The sequence below is a fragment of the Rutidosis leptorrhynchoides genome, chromosome 3, assembly GCF_046630445.1.
Source record: "Rutidosis leptorrhynchoides isolate AG116_Rl617_1_P2 chromosome 3, CSIRO_AGI_Rlap_v1, whole genome shotgun sequence".
Taxonomy (NCBI): Eukaryota; Viridiplantae; Streptophyta; class Magnoliopsida; order Asterales; family Asteraceae; genus Rutidosis; species Rutidosis leptorrhynchoides.
The window spans coordinates 62,614,291-62,633,917 of NC_092335.1; the positions used below are offsets into that span (position 1 = coordinate 62,614,291).

General features: G+C 32.4%; 1 protein-coding gene across 1 annotated transcript in view; it reads right to left on the reverse strand.

Moving 5' to 3' along the window:
* Positions 1–17,638, reverse strand: part of LOC139900032 (uncharacterized) — a 33,408-nt gene extending 15,770 nt beyond the window's left edge. The window contains exons 1-4 of the mRNA XM_071882844.1: positions 17,467–17,638; positions 17,007–17,234; positions 16,808–16,886; positions 16,346–16,699 (exon numbers count right to left, since the gene is read on the reverse strand). Coding sequence (XP_071738945.1) covers positions 16,346–16,699; positions 16,808–16,886; positions 17,007–17,234; positions 17,467–17,638 — 833 coding nt within the window. The remainder of the gene's footprint in view (positions 1–16,345; positions 16,700–16,807; positions 16,887–17,006; positions 17,235–17,466) is intronic.
* Positions 17,639–19,627: the final 1,989 nt, after the last annotated feature.

Below are 19,627 nucleotides of genomic sequence, written 5' to 3' on the forward strand. Positions count from 1 at the left end.
TTTGTCTAGTTCTCAATGATTGACAATTTGTTCTTATTTATAAATCACTTTACCATTTTCCGAATATTGTTAAAATGGAAAGATTTCTCAAATCAACGTGGGCCTTTCAACAGAGACTTGTAATCATAATTTACTATATCTGATAATTCAATCATTTGATCTTATCTTCTAATTCCATTGATAAACATTTTGAAACAGATACAATCATATAAAGTATTTAATCTAATATTTTATTTACGTTTCAAGTTATAATATATATACACATATACATATATAATCATATTCGTTTAATGGTTCGTGAATCGTTGGAACTTGGTCGAGGTTGAATGAATGTATGAACATAGTTTAAAATTCTTGAAATTTAACTTAACAAATATTGCTTATCGTGTCGGAAACATATAAAGATTAAAGTTTAAATTTGGTTGGAAATTTCCGGGTTGTCACACTAAGGACCGACTTAACTAACGTTAACCTTCCACCATATGAAACCGTCCTTGCTTTCCAATTCGCGAGTTTTACATTGAACTTTTCAATAACGGGATCCCAATTTTCTGCTTTATTCATATTTCAACCAATCGGGAGACCGAGATAAACAAAGGGAAATTTGCCCACTTTACACCCCGCACGTGTAGCCATGACTTCCAACTCACCACTTGCCACTCCCAACCCGAAAAGAAGACTTTTATGGTAATTAATTTTAAGGCCCGACGCTTTCTCAAAACACTTGAAATGTCCCGTTCATATTGATTATAAACGTTCCATATTAATTGATTTCGTTGCGAGGTTTTGACCTCTATAGGAGACGTTTTCAAAGACTGCATTCATTTTTAAAACAAACCATAACCTTTATTTTATCAACAAGGTTAAAAGGACACCACCTAGATTATCCAGAAATGATAATCTAAAAATATCACACTTACACACTACCAATACATATTGGTTTATAATATTAATATGTTACAACAAAGTAAATCTCGAATGCAGTTTTAAACAATATTATACAAACATACTGACACCAAATCTTGTCCATATTTTAGCATGCAACAGTGGAAGCTCTTAATAATCACCTGAGAATAAACATGCTTTAAACATCAAAAAAACATTGGTGAGTTATAGGTTTAACCTATATATATCAAATCGTAATAATAATAGACCACAAGATTTCATCTTTCAATAATATACAATCTGTATAAAAATCATTTATGTGGTGAACACCTGGTAACCGACATTAACATGATGCATATAGAATATCCCCATCATTCTGGGACACCCATCGGACATGATAAAATCAAAGTACTAAAGCATTCCAAATTCCAGAATGGGGGTTGTTAGTTCCCGTAGATCTACCTTTAGGATTCACGTCAATTAGGGGCCAGTTCCCTAATTCTTAGGCTACCAAGCTAAAAGGGGCATATTCGATTTCGATCATTCAACCATAAAATGTAGTTTCACGTACTTGTGTCTATTTTGTAAAACATTTTTAAAACTGCATGTATTCTCATCCCAAAAATATTAGATTTTAAAAGTGGGACTATAACTCACTTTCACAGATTTTTACTTCGTCGGGAAGTAAGACTTGACCACTGGTCGATTCACGAACCTATAACAAATATGTACATATATATCAAAGTATATTCAAAATATATTTACAACATTTTTAATACGTTTTAATGTTTTAAGTTTTTTAAGTCAGTTGTCCTCGTTAGTAACCTACAACTAGTTGTCCACAGTTAGATGTACAAAAATAAATCGATATATATTATCTTGAATTAATCCACGACCCAGTGTATACACGTCTCAGGCTAGATCACAACTCAAAGTATATATATTTTTGGAATCAACCTCAACCCTGTATAGCTAACTCAAACATTACTGCATATAGAGTGTCTATGGTTGTTCCAAATAATATATATACGTGGGTCGATATGATATGTCAAAACATTTGCATACGTGTTTATGGTATCCCAAGATTACATAATATATTAGAATACATGTATAATACAATATGAGTTAGCTAGGATATGATTAATATAGATTTGTTACCAATTTTCACGTAGCTACAACAAGCAAAATTATCCAATCTTGTTTTACCCATAACTTCTTTGTTTTAAATCCGTTTTGAGTAAATCAAATTGCTATGGTTTTATATTGAACTCTATTTTATGAATCTAAACAGAAAAAGTATAGGTTTATAGTCGGAAATATAAGTTACAAGTCATTTTTGTAAGAGGTAGTCATTTCAGTCGAAAGAACGACGTCTTGATGACCATTTTGAAAAACATACTTTCACTTTGAGTTTAACCATGATTTTTGGATATAGTTTCATGATGTATTAATATATCTTAATATGATATATATACATTTAAATGTCATTACAACGATAATCGTTACATATATGTCTCGTTTCGAAATCCTTAAGTTAGTAGTCTTGTTTTTACATATGTAGTTCATTGTTAATACACTTAATGATATATTTACTTATCATTTATCATGTTTATAATAGTGTAACAATATCTTAATATTATTCATATGTAATTAGTAAGATGTTGTTATAACGGTAATCGTTATATACATCATTTCGAGTTTCTTAATTCAATAAACTCATTTTTATGTATATCACTCATTGTTAATATACCTAGTGAGATACTTATCATACTATCATGTTAACTATATATATATATATATATATATATATATATATATATATATATATATATATATATATATATATATATATATATATATATATATATATATATATATATATATATATATGTCATCATATAGTTTTTACAAGTTTTAACGTTCGTGAATCGCCGGTCAACTTGGGTGGTCAAATGTCTATATGAAACCTATTTCAATTAATCAAGTCTTAACAAGTTTGATTGCTTAACATGTTGGAAACACTTAATAATATAAATATCAATTTCATTTAATATATATAAACATGGAAAAGTTCGGGTCACTACAGTACCTACCCGTTAAATAAATTTCGTCCCGAAATTTTAAGCAGTTGGAGGTGTTGACGTATCTTTTGGAAATAAGTGCGGGTATTTCTTCTTCATCTGATCTTCTCGTTCCCAGGTGAACTCGGGTCCTCTACTAGCATTCCATCGAACCTTAATAATTGGTATCTTGTTTTGCTTAAGTCTTTTAACCTCACGATCCATTATTTTGACGGGTTCTTCGATGAATTGAAGTTTTTCGTTGATTTGGATTTCGTCTAACGGAATAGTGAGATCTTCTTTAGCAAAACATTTCTTCAAATTCGAGACGTGAAAAGTGTCATGTACAGCCGCGAGTTGTTGAGGTAACTCAAGTCGGTAAGCTACTGGTCCGACACGATCAATAATCTTGAATGGTCCAATATACCTTGGATTTGATTTCCCTCGTTTACCAAATCGAACAACGCCTTTTCAAGGTGCAAATTTAAGCATGACCAATCCTCTAATTTCAAATTCTATATCTTTTCTTTTAATGTCAGCGTAGCTCTTTTGTCGACTTTGGGCGGTTTTCAACCGTTGTTGAATTTGGATGATCTTCTCAGTAGTTTCTTGTATTATCTCCAGACTCGTAATCTGTCTATCCCCCACTTCACTCAAACAAATCGGAGACCTGCACTTTCTACCATAAAGTGCTTCAAACGGCGCCATCTCAATGATTGAATGGTAGCTGTTGTTGTAGGAAAATTCTGCTAACGGTAGGTGTCGATCCCAACTGTTTCCAAAATCAATAACACATGCTCGTAGCATGTCTTCAAGCGTTTGTATTGTCCTTTCACTCTGCCAATCAGTTTGTGGATGATAGGCAGTACTCATGTCTAGACGAGTTCCTAATGCTTACTGTAATGTCTGCCAGAATCTTGAAATAAATCTGCCATCCCTATCAGAGATAATAGAGATTGGTATTCCATGTCTGGAGATGACTTCCTTCAAATACAGTCGTGCCAACTTTTCCATCTTGTCATCTTCTCTTATTGGCAGGAAGTGTGCTGATTTGGTGAGGCGATCAACTATTACCCAAATAGTATCAAAATCACTTGCAGTCCTTGGCAATTTAGTGATGAAATCCATGGTAATGTTTTCCCATTTCCATTCCAGGATTTCGGGTTGTTGAAGTAGACCTGATGGTTTTTGATGCTCAGCTTTGACCTTAGAACACGTCAAACATTCTCCTACATATTTAGTAACATCGGCTTTCATACCCGGCCACCAAAAATGTTTCTTGAGATCTTTGTACATCTTCCCCGTTCCAGGATGTATTGAGTATCTGGTTTTATGAGCTTCTCTAAGTACCATTTCTCTCATATCTCCAAATTTTGGTACCCAAATTATTTTAGCCCTATACCGGGTTCCGTCTTCCCGAATATTAAGATGATTCTCCGATCCTTTGGGTATTTCATCCTTTAAGTTTTCCTCTTTTAAAACTCCTTGTTGCGCCTCCTTTATTTGAGTAGTAAGGTTAGTGTGAATCATTATATTCATAGCTTTTACTCGAATGGGTTCTCTGTCCTTTCTGCTCAAGGTGTCGGCTACCACATTTGCCTTCCCCGAGTGGTAACGAATCTCAAAGTCGTAATCATTTAACAATTCAATCCATCTGCGCTGCCTCATGTTCAGTTGTTTCTGATTAAATATGTGTTGAAGACTTTTGTGGTCGGTATATATAATACTTTTGACCCCATATAAGTAGTGCCTCCAAGTCTTTAATGCAAAAACAACTGCGCCTAATTCCAAATCATGTGTCGTATAATTCTGCTCGTGAATCTTCAATTGTCTAGATGCATAAGCAATTACTTTCGTTCGTTGCATTAATACACAACCGAGACCTTGCTTTGAGGCATCACAATATATCACAAAGTCATCATTCCCTTCAGATAATGACAATATAGGTGCCGTAGTTAACTTTTTCTTCAACAATTGAAACTCTTTCTCTTGTTCATCCTTCCATTCAAATTTCTTCCCTTTATGCGTTAATGCAGTCAAGGGTTTTGCTATTTTGGAAAAATCTTGGATGAATCTCCTGTAATAACCAGCTAGCCCTAAAAATTGGCGTATGTGTTTCGGAGTTTTCGGGGTTTCCCACTTTTCAACGATTTCAATCTTTGCTGGATCCACCTGAATACCTTCTTTGTTCACTATATAACCGAGGAATTGAACTTCTTCCAACCAAAATGCACACTTTGAAAACTTAACGTAGAGTTTTTCTTTCCTTAACAACTCTAGTATTTTTCTAAAAAATGTTCTTCGTGCTCTTGATCATTCTTTGAGTAAATAAGTATGTCATCGATGAAAACAATGACAAACTTGTCAAGGTATGGTCCACACACTCGGTTCATGAGGTCCATGAACACAGCTGGTGCGTTAGTCAACCCAAATGGCATAACCATAAACTCGTAATGACCGTAACGCGTCCTAAAAGCAGTCTTTGGAATATCATCCTCCTTCACCCGCATTTGATGATACCCAGAACGTAAATCAATCTTCGAATAAACCGACGAGCCTTGTAGTTGATCAAATAAGTCGTCGATTCTCGGTAGTGGGTAGCGGTTCTTGATGGTAAGTTTGTTCAACTCTCGGTAGTCGATACACAACCTAAATGTACCATCCTTCTTCTTGACAAACAAAACAGGAGCTCCCCACGGTGATGTGCTTGGTCGAATGAAACGACGCTCTAAAAGTTCCTGTAACTAACTTTGTAATTCTTTCATTTCGTTGGGTGCGAGTCTGTATGGAGCACGAGCTATTGGTGCAGCTCCTGGTACAAGGTCTATTTGAAATTCAACGGATCGATGTGGGGGTAATCCCGGTAATTCTTTCGAAAATACATTAGGAAATTCTTTTGCGACGGGAACATCACTGATGTTCTTTTCTACAGGTTTAACTTCCTTGATGTGTGCTAGAATGACGTAACAACAATTTCTTATTAGTTTTTGCGCCTTCAAACTACTAATAAGATTTAATTTCGCGTTGTTCTTTTCTCCGTACACCATTAAAGGTTTTTCTTTTTCACGCATAATGCGAATCACATTTTTGTAACAAACGACCTCTGCTCTCACCTTTTTCAACCAGTCCATGCTAATTATTACATCAAAACTACCTAACTCGACTGGTATTAAATCAATTTTAAACGTTTCATCCCCCAGTTTAATTTCTCTATCCTGACATATATTATCTGCTGAAATTAATTTACCATTTGCTAATTCGAGTAAAAATTTACTATCCAAAGGCGTCAATGGGTAACTTAATTTAGCACAAAAATCTCTACTTATACAGCTTCTATCCGCACCCGAATTAAATAAAACATAAGCAGATTTATTGTCAATAAGAAACGTACCCGTAACAAGCTCCGGGTCTTCCTGTGCTTCTGTCGTATTAATATTGAAAACTCTTCCGCGGCCCTGCCCATTAGTATTCCCCTGATTCGGGCAATTACTTCTAATGTGGCCCGGTTTTCCACATCCATAACAAACAAAGGCGGCATTACTTGTTCTGACATTATCTGTTCTTTTATTTCTGTTATTCATTGGGCCGTAGACCTCACACTTTCTCGCACCATGGCCAGTTCTTTTACACTTGGTGCAAAATATCGTGCAGAACTCATTCTGGTGGTACTCTTCACACCTTTGGCATTTTTGGTTTTTGTTGCCATTGTTGTTGTTGAGATTGTTGTTGGGATTTTTATTGTTATTGAAACGATTGTTGTAGTTGTTGTTGTTGGGACATTTGTAGTTATTGTTAGGATTACTGTTATTGTTGATATTGTTGTTGCGGTTGTTATGATTGTTATTGTGATTATGGTTGTGATTGTTGTTGTTGTTGTATTGGTGACCCTTGTCACTGGTTTCTTCCCACTTTCTCTTGAGTTGTTTCGTGTTAGCTTCTTCGGCCGCCTGCTCTTTAATTCTTCCCTCAATCTGATTTATGAGTTTATGAGCCATTCGACTTGCCTTTTGTATGGAAGCGGGCTCGTGTGAACTCACATCTTCTTGAATCCTTACTGGTAACCCTTTTACAAATGCGTCGATCTTCTCTTCTTCATCTTTGAACGCTCCCGGACACAATAGGCACAACTCTGTGAATCGTTGTTCATATGTGGTAATGTGGAAACCCTTGTGTTCGTAACTCTCTAAGTTCTACCTTGAGCTTATTGACTTCGTTTCTAGGACGGTACTGCTCGTTCATCAATTGCTTGAATGCCGAACACAGTAGTGTGTAAGCAGCATTTTGTCCTACCTGTTCAAGATAGGTGTTCCACCACGTTAACGCAGTACCTGTGAAGGTATGCGTAGCGTACTTAACTTTGTCCTCTTCAGTACACTTACTTATGGCAAACACCGATTCAACTTTCTTGGTCCACCGTTTCAATCCAATTGGTCCTTCGGTTCCATCAAATTCCAAAGGTTTGCAGGCAGTAAATTCTTTGTAGGAGCATCCTACACGTTTCTCGTGGAATTAGTTCCACTGCTAGATCCAGAGTTATTGTTATTTTGCATCGCATCCTGTACTGCGGCTATGTTCGCAGCAAGGAAAACACGGAAATCTTCCTCACTCATGTTCAAGTTCTGACGAGTCGTCGGTGCCATTTCCTTCAAAAATAGCCAAAAGAATTGAGTTAATCATATAGAATTTAAGAGTAGTCAATAGTATTTCGTAGCATTATATGAACTTATTTATAAAAGCTTTTTCTTCGTATTAGCATTTTATAGTTTTAATTCGGGTAGTACATACCCGTTAAGTTCATACTTACTAGCTACTATACAACTCAACTACTACGCTTCTATATGAAAAACTTATTACAATAATATTTCGCGTTCAAACTTTTATACAATATTTTACAAACATACAATACCACTTATAATACATATAGGATGAAATATAACACATAACAACTTTGCTACACGGCAGCTATAAAGGTAATTCTAATTAATACACAAGTTGTTCAGCAAAGGCAATAAAGACACGTAATTCATAAGTCCAGAAACAAGTCATGCATTCTGGATTTACTAAAACGACTTCCCATCCTTGGTCTTGTGGAAAGTAAACGTTATGACCATTGGCTAGGCAGCATGTTGTAATGTCGTCAAAAGGACGAGGGTTTCGTAATGCCCAACAGCCTCGTAGCAATCTAAAAACCTTGTTTCTTACCCCAACTACCGAGTCCGTCACTTATGGGAATGTTTCATTTAATAGTTGTAATCCGATGTTCTTTTTCTCACTTTGGTGAGAAACGAACATCACTAACCCGTAAGCATAACATGCTTCTTTATGTTGCATGTTAGAAGCTCTTTCTAATTCGCGAAATCCTATGTTGGGATATGTTAAGTCAAAATAGGTTCTTAACCCGTAGCAAAAAATTGCATTTAGGTTCCCCGCATTTAACGCTTTAAAGAAAACACGGCGTAACTTACGGTCTCCCCAATGTGATATACCCCACCCATCAAAGGAAAGCCTTTTATAAACTAAGGCATTTCTAGAAAGTCTTTCAAATGTTTGACAAGTTAATTTCGCCATAACTAATTGTGCTGATGAATTTTGACCGACTCTAGACAAGATTTCATCAATCATATCCTCTGGTAGGTCTTCTAAAATATTCGGTTGTCTACCCTTAACGTCCATTTTGTGTTTTTATACTGTAAAATTAGACGAGGGTTAGATTCATAAAAGATAATTAACAAACAATACAAGAAATTTTACATTTATCATAAAAGCACAAGCACACTATATTACATATATTACACAACATGATTACAACTCTTTAATCCGACTCACTCATTTCTTCTTCTTCGGACTTGGTTCGTTTTGATAATTTCCTAGGGATATATGGTGCTCCCCTAATACGAGCTGTCATTTTTCACAATGGTTTAGAAAAACCTGGTGGTTTAGAGGTTCCCGGGTTATTGTTACAATTTAGGAAATACGGATGTTGCCGATACATATAAAGTTCATCGGGGTTGGAATCAGGTTTCTCTATTTTTATACCTTTTCCCTTATTATTTTCTTTTGCTTTATTAAATTGGGTCGAGGTAATTTCTATAACATCATCGGAATCCTCATCGGGATCCGATTCATCAAAAAATTGGTAATCTTCCCAATATTTTGCTTCCTCGGCGGAAACACCATTGACCATTATTGACTTCGGTCCGTTGGTTAAGGATTTCTTTTATTTAATCGATTTACTGTAGGTATCAATATTTCTTCCTCCGGAACCTCTTCTTCTTCCGGTTCCTCCTCTTCCGGTTCCTCTTCTTCCGGTTCCTCTTCCTCCGGTTCTTCTTCGGGAATTTGTGAATCTTCCCAAAATATATTCGACTCTTCATTATGATTAGGTGAGTCGATGGGATTTGTACTAGTGGTAGACATCTATCACACAATATCAAACACATTAAGAGGTTAATATATCACATAATATTTACATGTTAATAATATATAGTTTCCAATAAAAGTGTTAAGCAATCGTTTTTAAAGAAAACACGGTCGAAGTCCAGACTCACTAATGTATCCTAACAAACTCGATAAGACACACTAATGCAAATTTCTGGTTCTCTAAGACCAACGCTCGGATACCAACTGAAATGTCCCGTTCATATTGATTATAAACGTTCCATATTAATTGATTTCGTTGCGAGGTTTTGACCTCTATATGAGACGTTTTCAAAGACTGCATTCGTTTTTAAAACAAACCATAACCTTTATTTTATCAACAAGGTTAAAAGGACACCACCTAGATTATCCAGAAATGATAATCTAAAAATATCACACTTACACACTACCAATACATATTGATTTACAATATTAATATGTTACAACAAAGTAAATCTTGATTGCAGTTTTAAACAATATTATACAAACATGCTGACACCAAATCTTGTCCATATTTTAGCATGCAACAGCGGAAACTCTTAATAATCACCTGAGAATAAACATGCTTTAAACGTCAACAAAAATGTTGGTGAGTTATAGGTTTAACCTATATATATCAAATCGTAATAATAATAGACCACAAGATTTCATATTTCAATAATATACAATCTGTATAAAAATCATTTATATGGTGAACACCTGGTAACCGACATTAACATGATGCATATAGAATATCCCCATCATTCCATTACACCCATCGGACATGATAAAATCGAAGTACTAAAGCATTTCAAATTTCAGAATGGGGGTTGTTAGTTCCCGTAGATTTACCTTTAGGATTCGCGTCAATTAGGGGCCAGTTCCCTAATTCTTAGGCTACCAAGCTAAAAGGGGCATATTCGATTTTGATCATTCAACTATAAAATGTAGTTTCATGTACTTGTGTCTATTTTGTAAAACATTTATAAAACTGCATGTATTCTCATCCCAAAAATATTAGATTTTAAAAGTGGGACTATAACTCACTTTCACAGATTTTTACTTCGTCGGGAAGTAAGACTTGGCCACTGGTCGATTCACGAACCTATAACAAATATATACATATATTTCAAAGTATGTTTAAAATATATTTACAACATTTTTAATACGTTTTAAGTTTATTAAGTCAGCTGTCCTCGTTAGTAACCTACAACTAGTTGTCCACATTTAGATGTACAAAAATAAATCGATATATATTATCTTGAATCAATCCACGACCCAATGTATACACATCTCAGGCTAGATCACAACTCAAAGTATATATATTTTTGGAATCAACCTCAACCCTGTATAGCTAACTCAAACATTACTGCATATAGAGTGTCTATGGTTGTTCCAAATAATATATATACATGGGTCGATATGATATGTCAAAACATTTGCATACGTGTCTATGGTATCCCAAGATTACATAATATATTAGAATACATGTATAATACAATATGAGTTAGCTATGATATGATTAATATAGATTTGGTACCAATTTTCACGTAGCTACAACAAGCAAAATTATCCAATCTTTTTTTACCCATAACTTCTTCGTTTTAAATCCGTTTTGAGTGATTCAAGTTGCTATGGTTTTATATTGAACTTAAGTTTATGAATCTAAACATAAAAAGTATAAGTTTATGGTCGAAAATACAGGTTACAAGTCGGTTTTGTAATGGTAGTCATTTCAGTCGAAAGAACGACGTCTAGATGACCATTTTGGAAAACATACTTCCACTTTGAGTTTAACCATGATTTTTGGATATAGTTTCATGTTCATAAGAAAAATAATTTTCCCATAATAATAATAATAGCTTTTAAATCAAAGTTTATCATAGTTTTTAATTAACTAACCCAAAACAGCCCGCAGTGTTACTAAGACGGCGTATATCCAGTTTTACGGTGTTTTTCATGTTTTCAGGTTTTAAATCATTAAGTTAGCATATCATATAGATATAGAACATGTGTTTAGTTGATTTTAAAAGTCAATTTAGAAGGATTAACTTTTGTTTGCGAACAAGTTTAGAATTAACTAAACTATGTTCTAGTGATTACAAGTTTAAACCTTCGAATAAGGTAGTTTTATATATATGAATCAAATGATGTTATGAACATCATTACTATCTCAGGTTTTGTGGATAAACCTACTAAAAATGAGAAAAATAGATCTAGCTTCAAAGGATCCTTGGATGGCTTGAAACTTCTTGAAGTAGAATCATGACACGAAAACAAGTTCAAATAAGATTTCCACTCGAAATATGATTGTTATAGTTATAGAAATTGAATCAAAGTTTGAATATGAGTATTACCTTGTATTAGAAAGATATCTTACTATAAATAAGAAAGATTTCTTGAGGTTGGATGATCACTCAAAGTGGATTTGCAAGATTGGAAGTAAGCTAGCAAACTTGGAAGTGTTGTTGGTGTGTTCTTGAGTAGTTGTTTTATAACTTGGTTTATGTATGGATTTATGAACTAGATTAAGCTAGATTTAGATGAAGATTATGAAGAACACTTAGAACACAAAGAGATAACTTGAGAGAGAGTAGTTTGATGCATAAAAATTGGAATTAAAATGTGTTTATGATGAGTGATGGTGGACGTGATTTTAGAGTTTCTATATAGGCTCCATTAGTTTATAATCTTGTGAGATATTTCATGCTAGATGTAGTGACCCGAACTTTTCCATGTTTATATATATTAATTGAGATTGATATTTACATGATTAAATGTTTCCAACATGTTAAGCAATCAAACTTGTTAAGACTTGATTAATTGAAATATGTTTCATATAGACAATTGACCACCCAAGTTGACCGGTGATTCACGAATGTTAAAACTTGTAAAAACTATATGATGACATATATATGGATATATATATATAGTTAACATGATACTATGATAAGTAAACATATCATTAAGTATATTAACAATGAACTACATATGTAAAAACAAGACTACTAACTTAATGATTTTTAAACGAGACATATATGTAACGATTATCGTTGTAAAGACATTTAATGTATATATATCATATTAAGAGATATTCATACATGATAATATCATGATAATATAATAATTTAAAATATCATTTGATATTATAAACATTGGGTTAACAACATTTAACAAGATCGTTAACCTGAAGGTTTCAAAACAACACTTACATGTAACGACTAACGATGACTTAACGACTCAGTTAAAATGTATATACATGTAGTGTTTTAATATGTATTTATACACTTTTGAAAGACTTCAATACACTTATCAAAATACTTCTACTTAACAAAAATGCTTACAATTACATCCTCGTTCAGTTTCATCAACAATTCTACTCGTATGCACCCGTATTCGTACTCGTACAATACACAGCTTTTAGATGTATGTACTATTGGTATATACACTCCAATGATCAGCTCTTAGCATCCCATGTGAGTCACCTAACACATGTGGGAACCATCATTTGGCAACTAGCATGAAATATCTCATAAAATTACAAAAATATGAGTAATCATTCATGACTTATTTACATGAAAACAAAATTACATATCCTTTATATCTAATCCATACACCAACGACCAAAAACACCTACAAACACTTTCATTCTTCAATTTTCTTCATCTAATTAATCTCTCTCAAGTTCTATCTTCAAGTTCTAAGTGTTCTTCATATATTCTACAAGTTCTAGTTACATAAAATCAAGAATACTTTCAAGTTTGCTAGCTCACTTCCAATCTTGTAAGGTGATCATCCAACCTCAAGAAATCTTTATTTCTTACAGTAGGTTATCATCCTAATACAAGGTAATAATCATATTCAAACTTTGGTTCAATTTCTATAACTATAACAATCTTATTTCAAGTGATGATCTTACTTGAACTTGTTTTCGTGTCATGATTCTGCTTCAAGAACTTCGAGCCATCCAAGGATCCGTTGAAGCTAGATCAATTTTTCTCTTTTCCAGTAGGTTTATCCAAGGAACTTAAGGTAGTAATGATGTTCATAACATCATTCGATTCATACATATAAAGCTCTCTTATTCGAAGGTTTAAACTTGTAATCACTAGAACATAGTTTAGTTAATTCTAAACTTGTTCGCAAACAAAAGTTAATCCTTCTAACTTGACTTTTAAAATCAACTAAACACATGTTCTATATCTATATGATATGCTAACTTAATGATTTAAAACCTGAAAACACGAAAAACACCGTAAAACCGGATTTACGCCGTCGTAGTAACACCGCGGGCTGTTTTGGGTTAGTTAATTAAAAACTATGATAAACTTTGATTTAAAAGTTGTTATTCTGAGAAAATGATTTTTATTATGAACATGAAACTATATCCAAAAAATATGGTTAAACTCAAAGTGGAAGTATGTTTTCTAAAATGGTCATCTAGACGTCGTTCTTTCGACTGAAATGACTACCTTTACAAAAACGACTTGTAACTTATTTTTCCGACTATAAACCTATAATTTTTCTGTTTAGATTCATAAAATAGAGTTCAATATGAAACCATAGCAATTTGATTCACTCAAAACGGATTTAAAATGAAGAAGTTATGGGTAAAACAAGATTGGATAATTTTTCTCATTTTAGCTACGTGAAAATTGGTAACAAATCTATTCCAACCATAACTTAATCAACTTGTATTGTATATTATGTAATCTTGAGATACCATAGACACGTATACAATGTTTCGACCTATCATGTCGACACATCTATATATATTTCGGAACAACCATAGACACTCTATATGTGAATGTTGGAGTTAGCTATACAGGGTTGAGGTTGATTCCAAAATATATATAGTTTGAGTTGTGATCAATACTGAGATACGTATACATTGGGTCGTGAATTGATTCAAGATAATATTTATCGATTTATTTCTGTACATCTAACTGTGGACAACTAGTTGTAGGTTACTAACGAGGACAGCTGACTTAATAAACTTAAAACATCAAAATATATTAAAAGTGTTGTAAATATATTTTGAACATACTTTGATATATATGTATATATTGTTATAGGTTCGTGAATCAACCAGTGGCCAAGTCTTACTTCCCGACGAAGTAAAAATCTGTGAAAGTGAGTTATAGTCCCACTTTTAAAATCTAATATTTTTGGGATGAGAATACATGCAGGTTTTATAAATGATTTACAAAATAGACACAAGTACGTGAAACTACATTCTATGGTTGAATTATCGAAATCGAATATGCCCCTTTTTATTAAGTCTGGTAATCTAAGAATTAGGGAACAGACACCCTAATTGACGCGAATCCTAAAGATATATCTATTGGGCCTAACAAACCCCATCCAAAGTACCGGATGCTTTAGTACTTCGAAATTTATATCATATCCGAAGGGTGTCCCGGAATGATGGGGATATTCTTAAATATGCATCTTGTTAATGTCGGTTACCAGGTGTTCACCATATGAATGATTTTTATCTCTATGTATGGGATGTGTATTGAAATATGAAATCTTGTGGTCTATTATTATGATTTGATAATATATAGGTTAAACCTATAACTCACCAACATTTTTTGTTGACATTTTAAGCATGTTTATTCTCAGGTGATTATTAAGAGCTTCCGCTGTCGCATACTTAAATAAGGACGAGATTTGAAGTCCATGCTTGTATGATATTGTGTAAAAACTGCATTCAAGAAACTTATTTTGTTGTAACATATTTGTATTGTAAACCATTATGTAATGGTCGTGTGTAAACAGGATATTTTAGATTATCATTATTTGATAATCTACGTAAAGCTTTTTAAAACTTTATTGATGAAATAAAGGTTATGGTTTGTTTTAAAATGAATGCAGTCTTTGAAAAACGTCTCATATAGAGGTCAAAACCTCGCAACGAAATCAATTAATATGGAACGTTTTTAATCAATAAGAACGGGACATTTCACTAGATGTTAAATGATGGTTCCCACATGGTTAGGTGACTTATATGGGCTGCTAAGAGATGATCATTGGAGTGTATATACTAATAGTAAATACATTTAGAATCTAGGTATTGTACGAGTACGAATACGGGTGCATACGAGTAGAATTGTTGATGAAAATAAATGAGGAAGTAATTGTAAGCATTTTTGTTAAGTAGAAGTACTTTGATAAGTGTCTTGAAGTCTTTCAAAAGTGTATGAATACATATTAAAACACTACATGTATATACATTTTAACTGAGTCGTTAAGTCATCGTTAGTCGTTACATGTAAGTGTTGTTTTGAAACCTTTAAGTTAACGATCTTGTTAAATATTGTTAACCCATTGTTTATTATATCTAATGAGATGTTAAATTATTACATTATCATGATATCATGACGTATTAATATATCTTAATATGATATATATATACATTTAAATGTTGTTACAATGATAATCATTACATATATGTCTCGTTTCAAAATCATTAAGTTAGTAGTCTTGTTTTTACATATATAGTTCATTGCTAATATACTTAATGATATATTTACTTATCATTTATCATGTTTATCATAGTGTAACAATATCTTAATATGATTCATATGTAATTAGTAAGACGTTGTTATAACAGTAATCGTTATATACATCGTTTCGAGTTTATTAATTCAATAAACTCATTTTTATGTATATCACTCATTGTTAATATACCTAGTGAGATACTTACTTATCATATATATATATATATATATATATATATATATATATATATATATATATATATATATATATATATATATATATCCATATATATGTCATCATATAGTTTTTACAAGTTTTAACGTTCGTGAATCGCCGGTCAACTTGGGTGGTCAAATGTCTATATGAAACCTATTTCAATTAATCAAGTCTTAACAAGTTTGATTGCTTAACATGTTGGAAACACTTAATCATATAAATATCAATTTCATTTAATATATATAAACATGGAAAAGTTCGGGTCACTACAACACTTAAGCAACTTCATTAAATTACAAAAGTTTTGTCTACTCCAGTCGCCTAGAAAAATGGTGTCGTCCGCATATTGGAGATGCGAGATGTTTACTTTATTGGCCCCAATTTCAACACCTTTGTAGAGGCCACTAGCTATGGCCCTTTTGGTGAGATAATTAAGTCCCTCCACCGCAATAATGAAAAGAAATGGGGAAAGTGGATCCCCTTGTCTAACACCTCTTTCAATAGTGAATTCATTGGTAGGTGACCCTTTAACTAGAATAGAAATTGAAGCGGATTTAAGACAAGCTAAGATCCATTTTCGCCATTTACAACCGAACCCCATTCTCTTCATTATCTCTAAAAGAAAATCCCAAATTAAACTGTCGAAAGCTTTTTCAAAATCTATTTTAAAAATGAGACTTTTCTTTTTGTTGCAGTTAAGATAATCAATCGACTCATTTGCAATAATCGCACCATCTAGGATTTACCTTCCCTTGATGAAAGCGCTTTGTTCGTCACCTATAAGGTCCGGGATAACTTTACGGATACGAATGGATAGCACTTTTGCTAAAATTTTGTAATAGCATCATATTAAACTGATGGGCCGAAAGTCTTTAAACCCTATTGGATCCCGTTTTTTTGGAATAAGGGTTACAAAAGAGGCATTGCACCCCTTCAAAATTTCACAAGACTCCCAAAACCAATTAAGCGCGCTCATAAGGTCATTCTTAACCAAATCCCAGTATAACTTGAAGAACTTAAATTTAAATCCGTCCGGCCCGGGCGCCTTTGAGGAACCACTCTTGTTAATCGCATCAAATACTTCCTTTTCAGTGAATTTATCCTCAATATACGCGGCCTGCATCTCAGTTAATTGTTTCGGCAGTAGGTCAGACCCCTCACTGTTCGGGTTTTCTGACAGTTTGAAAACAGTCCCATCCCCACTCTTAAATTAAGCCTTGAAATGTCGGAAAGCTTCCTCTTTGATAACTATCGGGTCTTCACACCAAGTACCACCTATATTGAGTCCACGTATGTTTCGTTTTGAGTGTCTTCTATTAATAAAAGAGTGAAAGTACTTGGTGTTTTCTTCTCCTTCAAGAACCCATTCAAAGCGAGACTTTTGCTTTGCCATGCTTTTCTTAACCTTTTTCCTTTTCCAACCATTCTTTCCTAATATTGAGCCATTGATCTCTTTCCACCTCCGATAAAGTATTGTTTTCTGCCCTTATTTCCCATTTCGATGCCTCTTTCTTTAGAAACTCTATCTCTAAATCAAGTGTGCCGAATGTGTTGTGGCTCCAATCTTTCAAAGCCATTTTGACATTTTTCAGTTTGTTACGGAACACACAATCACGCCTATACCCATAAGTTTCCTTCTTTCATTCAACCTCAACAATTTTACTTGCTTCCACATCATCCAACCATTCATCATAGACTTTTATCAGTTTAGGTCCAAAGTTGATAGATCTATCTCTCAAAACAATAGGACAATGGTCGGACAATTTCCTTTCTAATGAAAGAGCCGATACCACACCCCACATGTGACTAAACTTCTCCGAGATAAGAAAACGGTTAAGTTTGCTAAACTTTATACCATTGTCGCATATTCTCGTGAATTTCTTACCATCTAGGGGGACTTCGATTAGTTGAGCTTTGTTAATGAACTCGTTTGATTAGTTTGTGTCATTGCAAGTTGATTGTGTTTAATTGGATTCGAAATAATATTTTATTACTTACTTTGTTTTATATTTTTGTTAATTTCTTTTGTTCCACATTATTAAAATCGTAACCGCTTCAAGCCGTATCCTTCATTCATGTTCATTATTTTTCACCCTCGATTATTTCTCATCTAAACATTTTTTTTAAATATATTACTTTAATTTGATAATTTATTTATTATCCAGTTAGTTTCATTATAAATGTTCCCATTACTGTGACGACCCGGAAATTTCCGACCAAATTTAAACTTAATCTTCATATGATTTCGACACGACAAGCAAAGTCTATTAAACTAAGTCTCAAAATTTTTGAACTGTTTACATGGATTAAGTTACCCGTTGACTATTCCCGACGATTCACGAACAAAGGTGTGTAAATAAATATGTAAATATATATATATATATATATATATATATATATATATTTATATCTGTGTGTGTGTGTGTGTATGTGTGTATATGTGTATATATTAATTTGTATTAATATAATACCATTTAATCATTTGATTTAAACATGTAAAGTAATTTACAAAATAAATAATATATTATTAAAGTAAATAAATAAATATATATAAATTAAGTACACAATTAATATTATATGTATGTTGTAATATATCTAATATATATAAATATTAAATATTCAAATGTGTTATAATAGGTATTACATAATTAATAAAATATAATTATATTAAATTTAATTATGAGTTAAAATATAGTTATTATATTACTTTCATTACTATTACTAGAATAAATATTTAATATTAATATCAGTGGTAATATCATTATTATGTATAATACATAAATACGAAATTGATACAATTGATTTGTTATATAATTACTATTAATAGTAGTATTAGTAGTATTGTTGTTATCATTAATCATATCGTAATTGGTAGTAAGACTACAATTTTAGTTATTATTAATGACTATGTATTGTTATTATTATCTTTATCAATATTATTATTATTATTAATATCATTATTGTTATAAGATTTTTATTATCATTATTACCAATATCAGTATTTAAATCTATTAAAATTTTCATTAGTATTAATATTATCATATTATTATTTATCCTTATCAATATTATTATTATTATTATTATTAATATAATTATTAAATATTAATTATTAATAGTGTTATATATATATTTGTTTGATAAAAATTTAAGAATCAGTTATATATATACAGGTGTATATAAAAATACATATACATATACATAATACTGATATATATTTAATTACCTTCAGAGATATATAATAATGATTATATATATACGATTTTATATATATATATATATATATAAATGCGTATAATTGCTTAAAGGAATCGCAATCAGTTTCAAGTCATAATCATACAACATTTGATTTCTGTTTCTGTCTTTAAAATCTGTACTAGGACGATTTCCATATCAGTAGCATCCAAAATATGTTTGCAATCACCATCACTTTTGTATTTTTTATATTTGATTCTGTACTGGGCGATTTAACCTTGTCTCCCAAATTGTTACATAAAACAAATGAATTCGGTGGAATTGGATAGGAAACAACCTCACATTATCATTTATCAATTACAAAAACCCTTTAC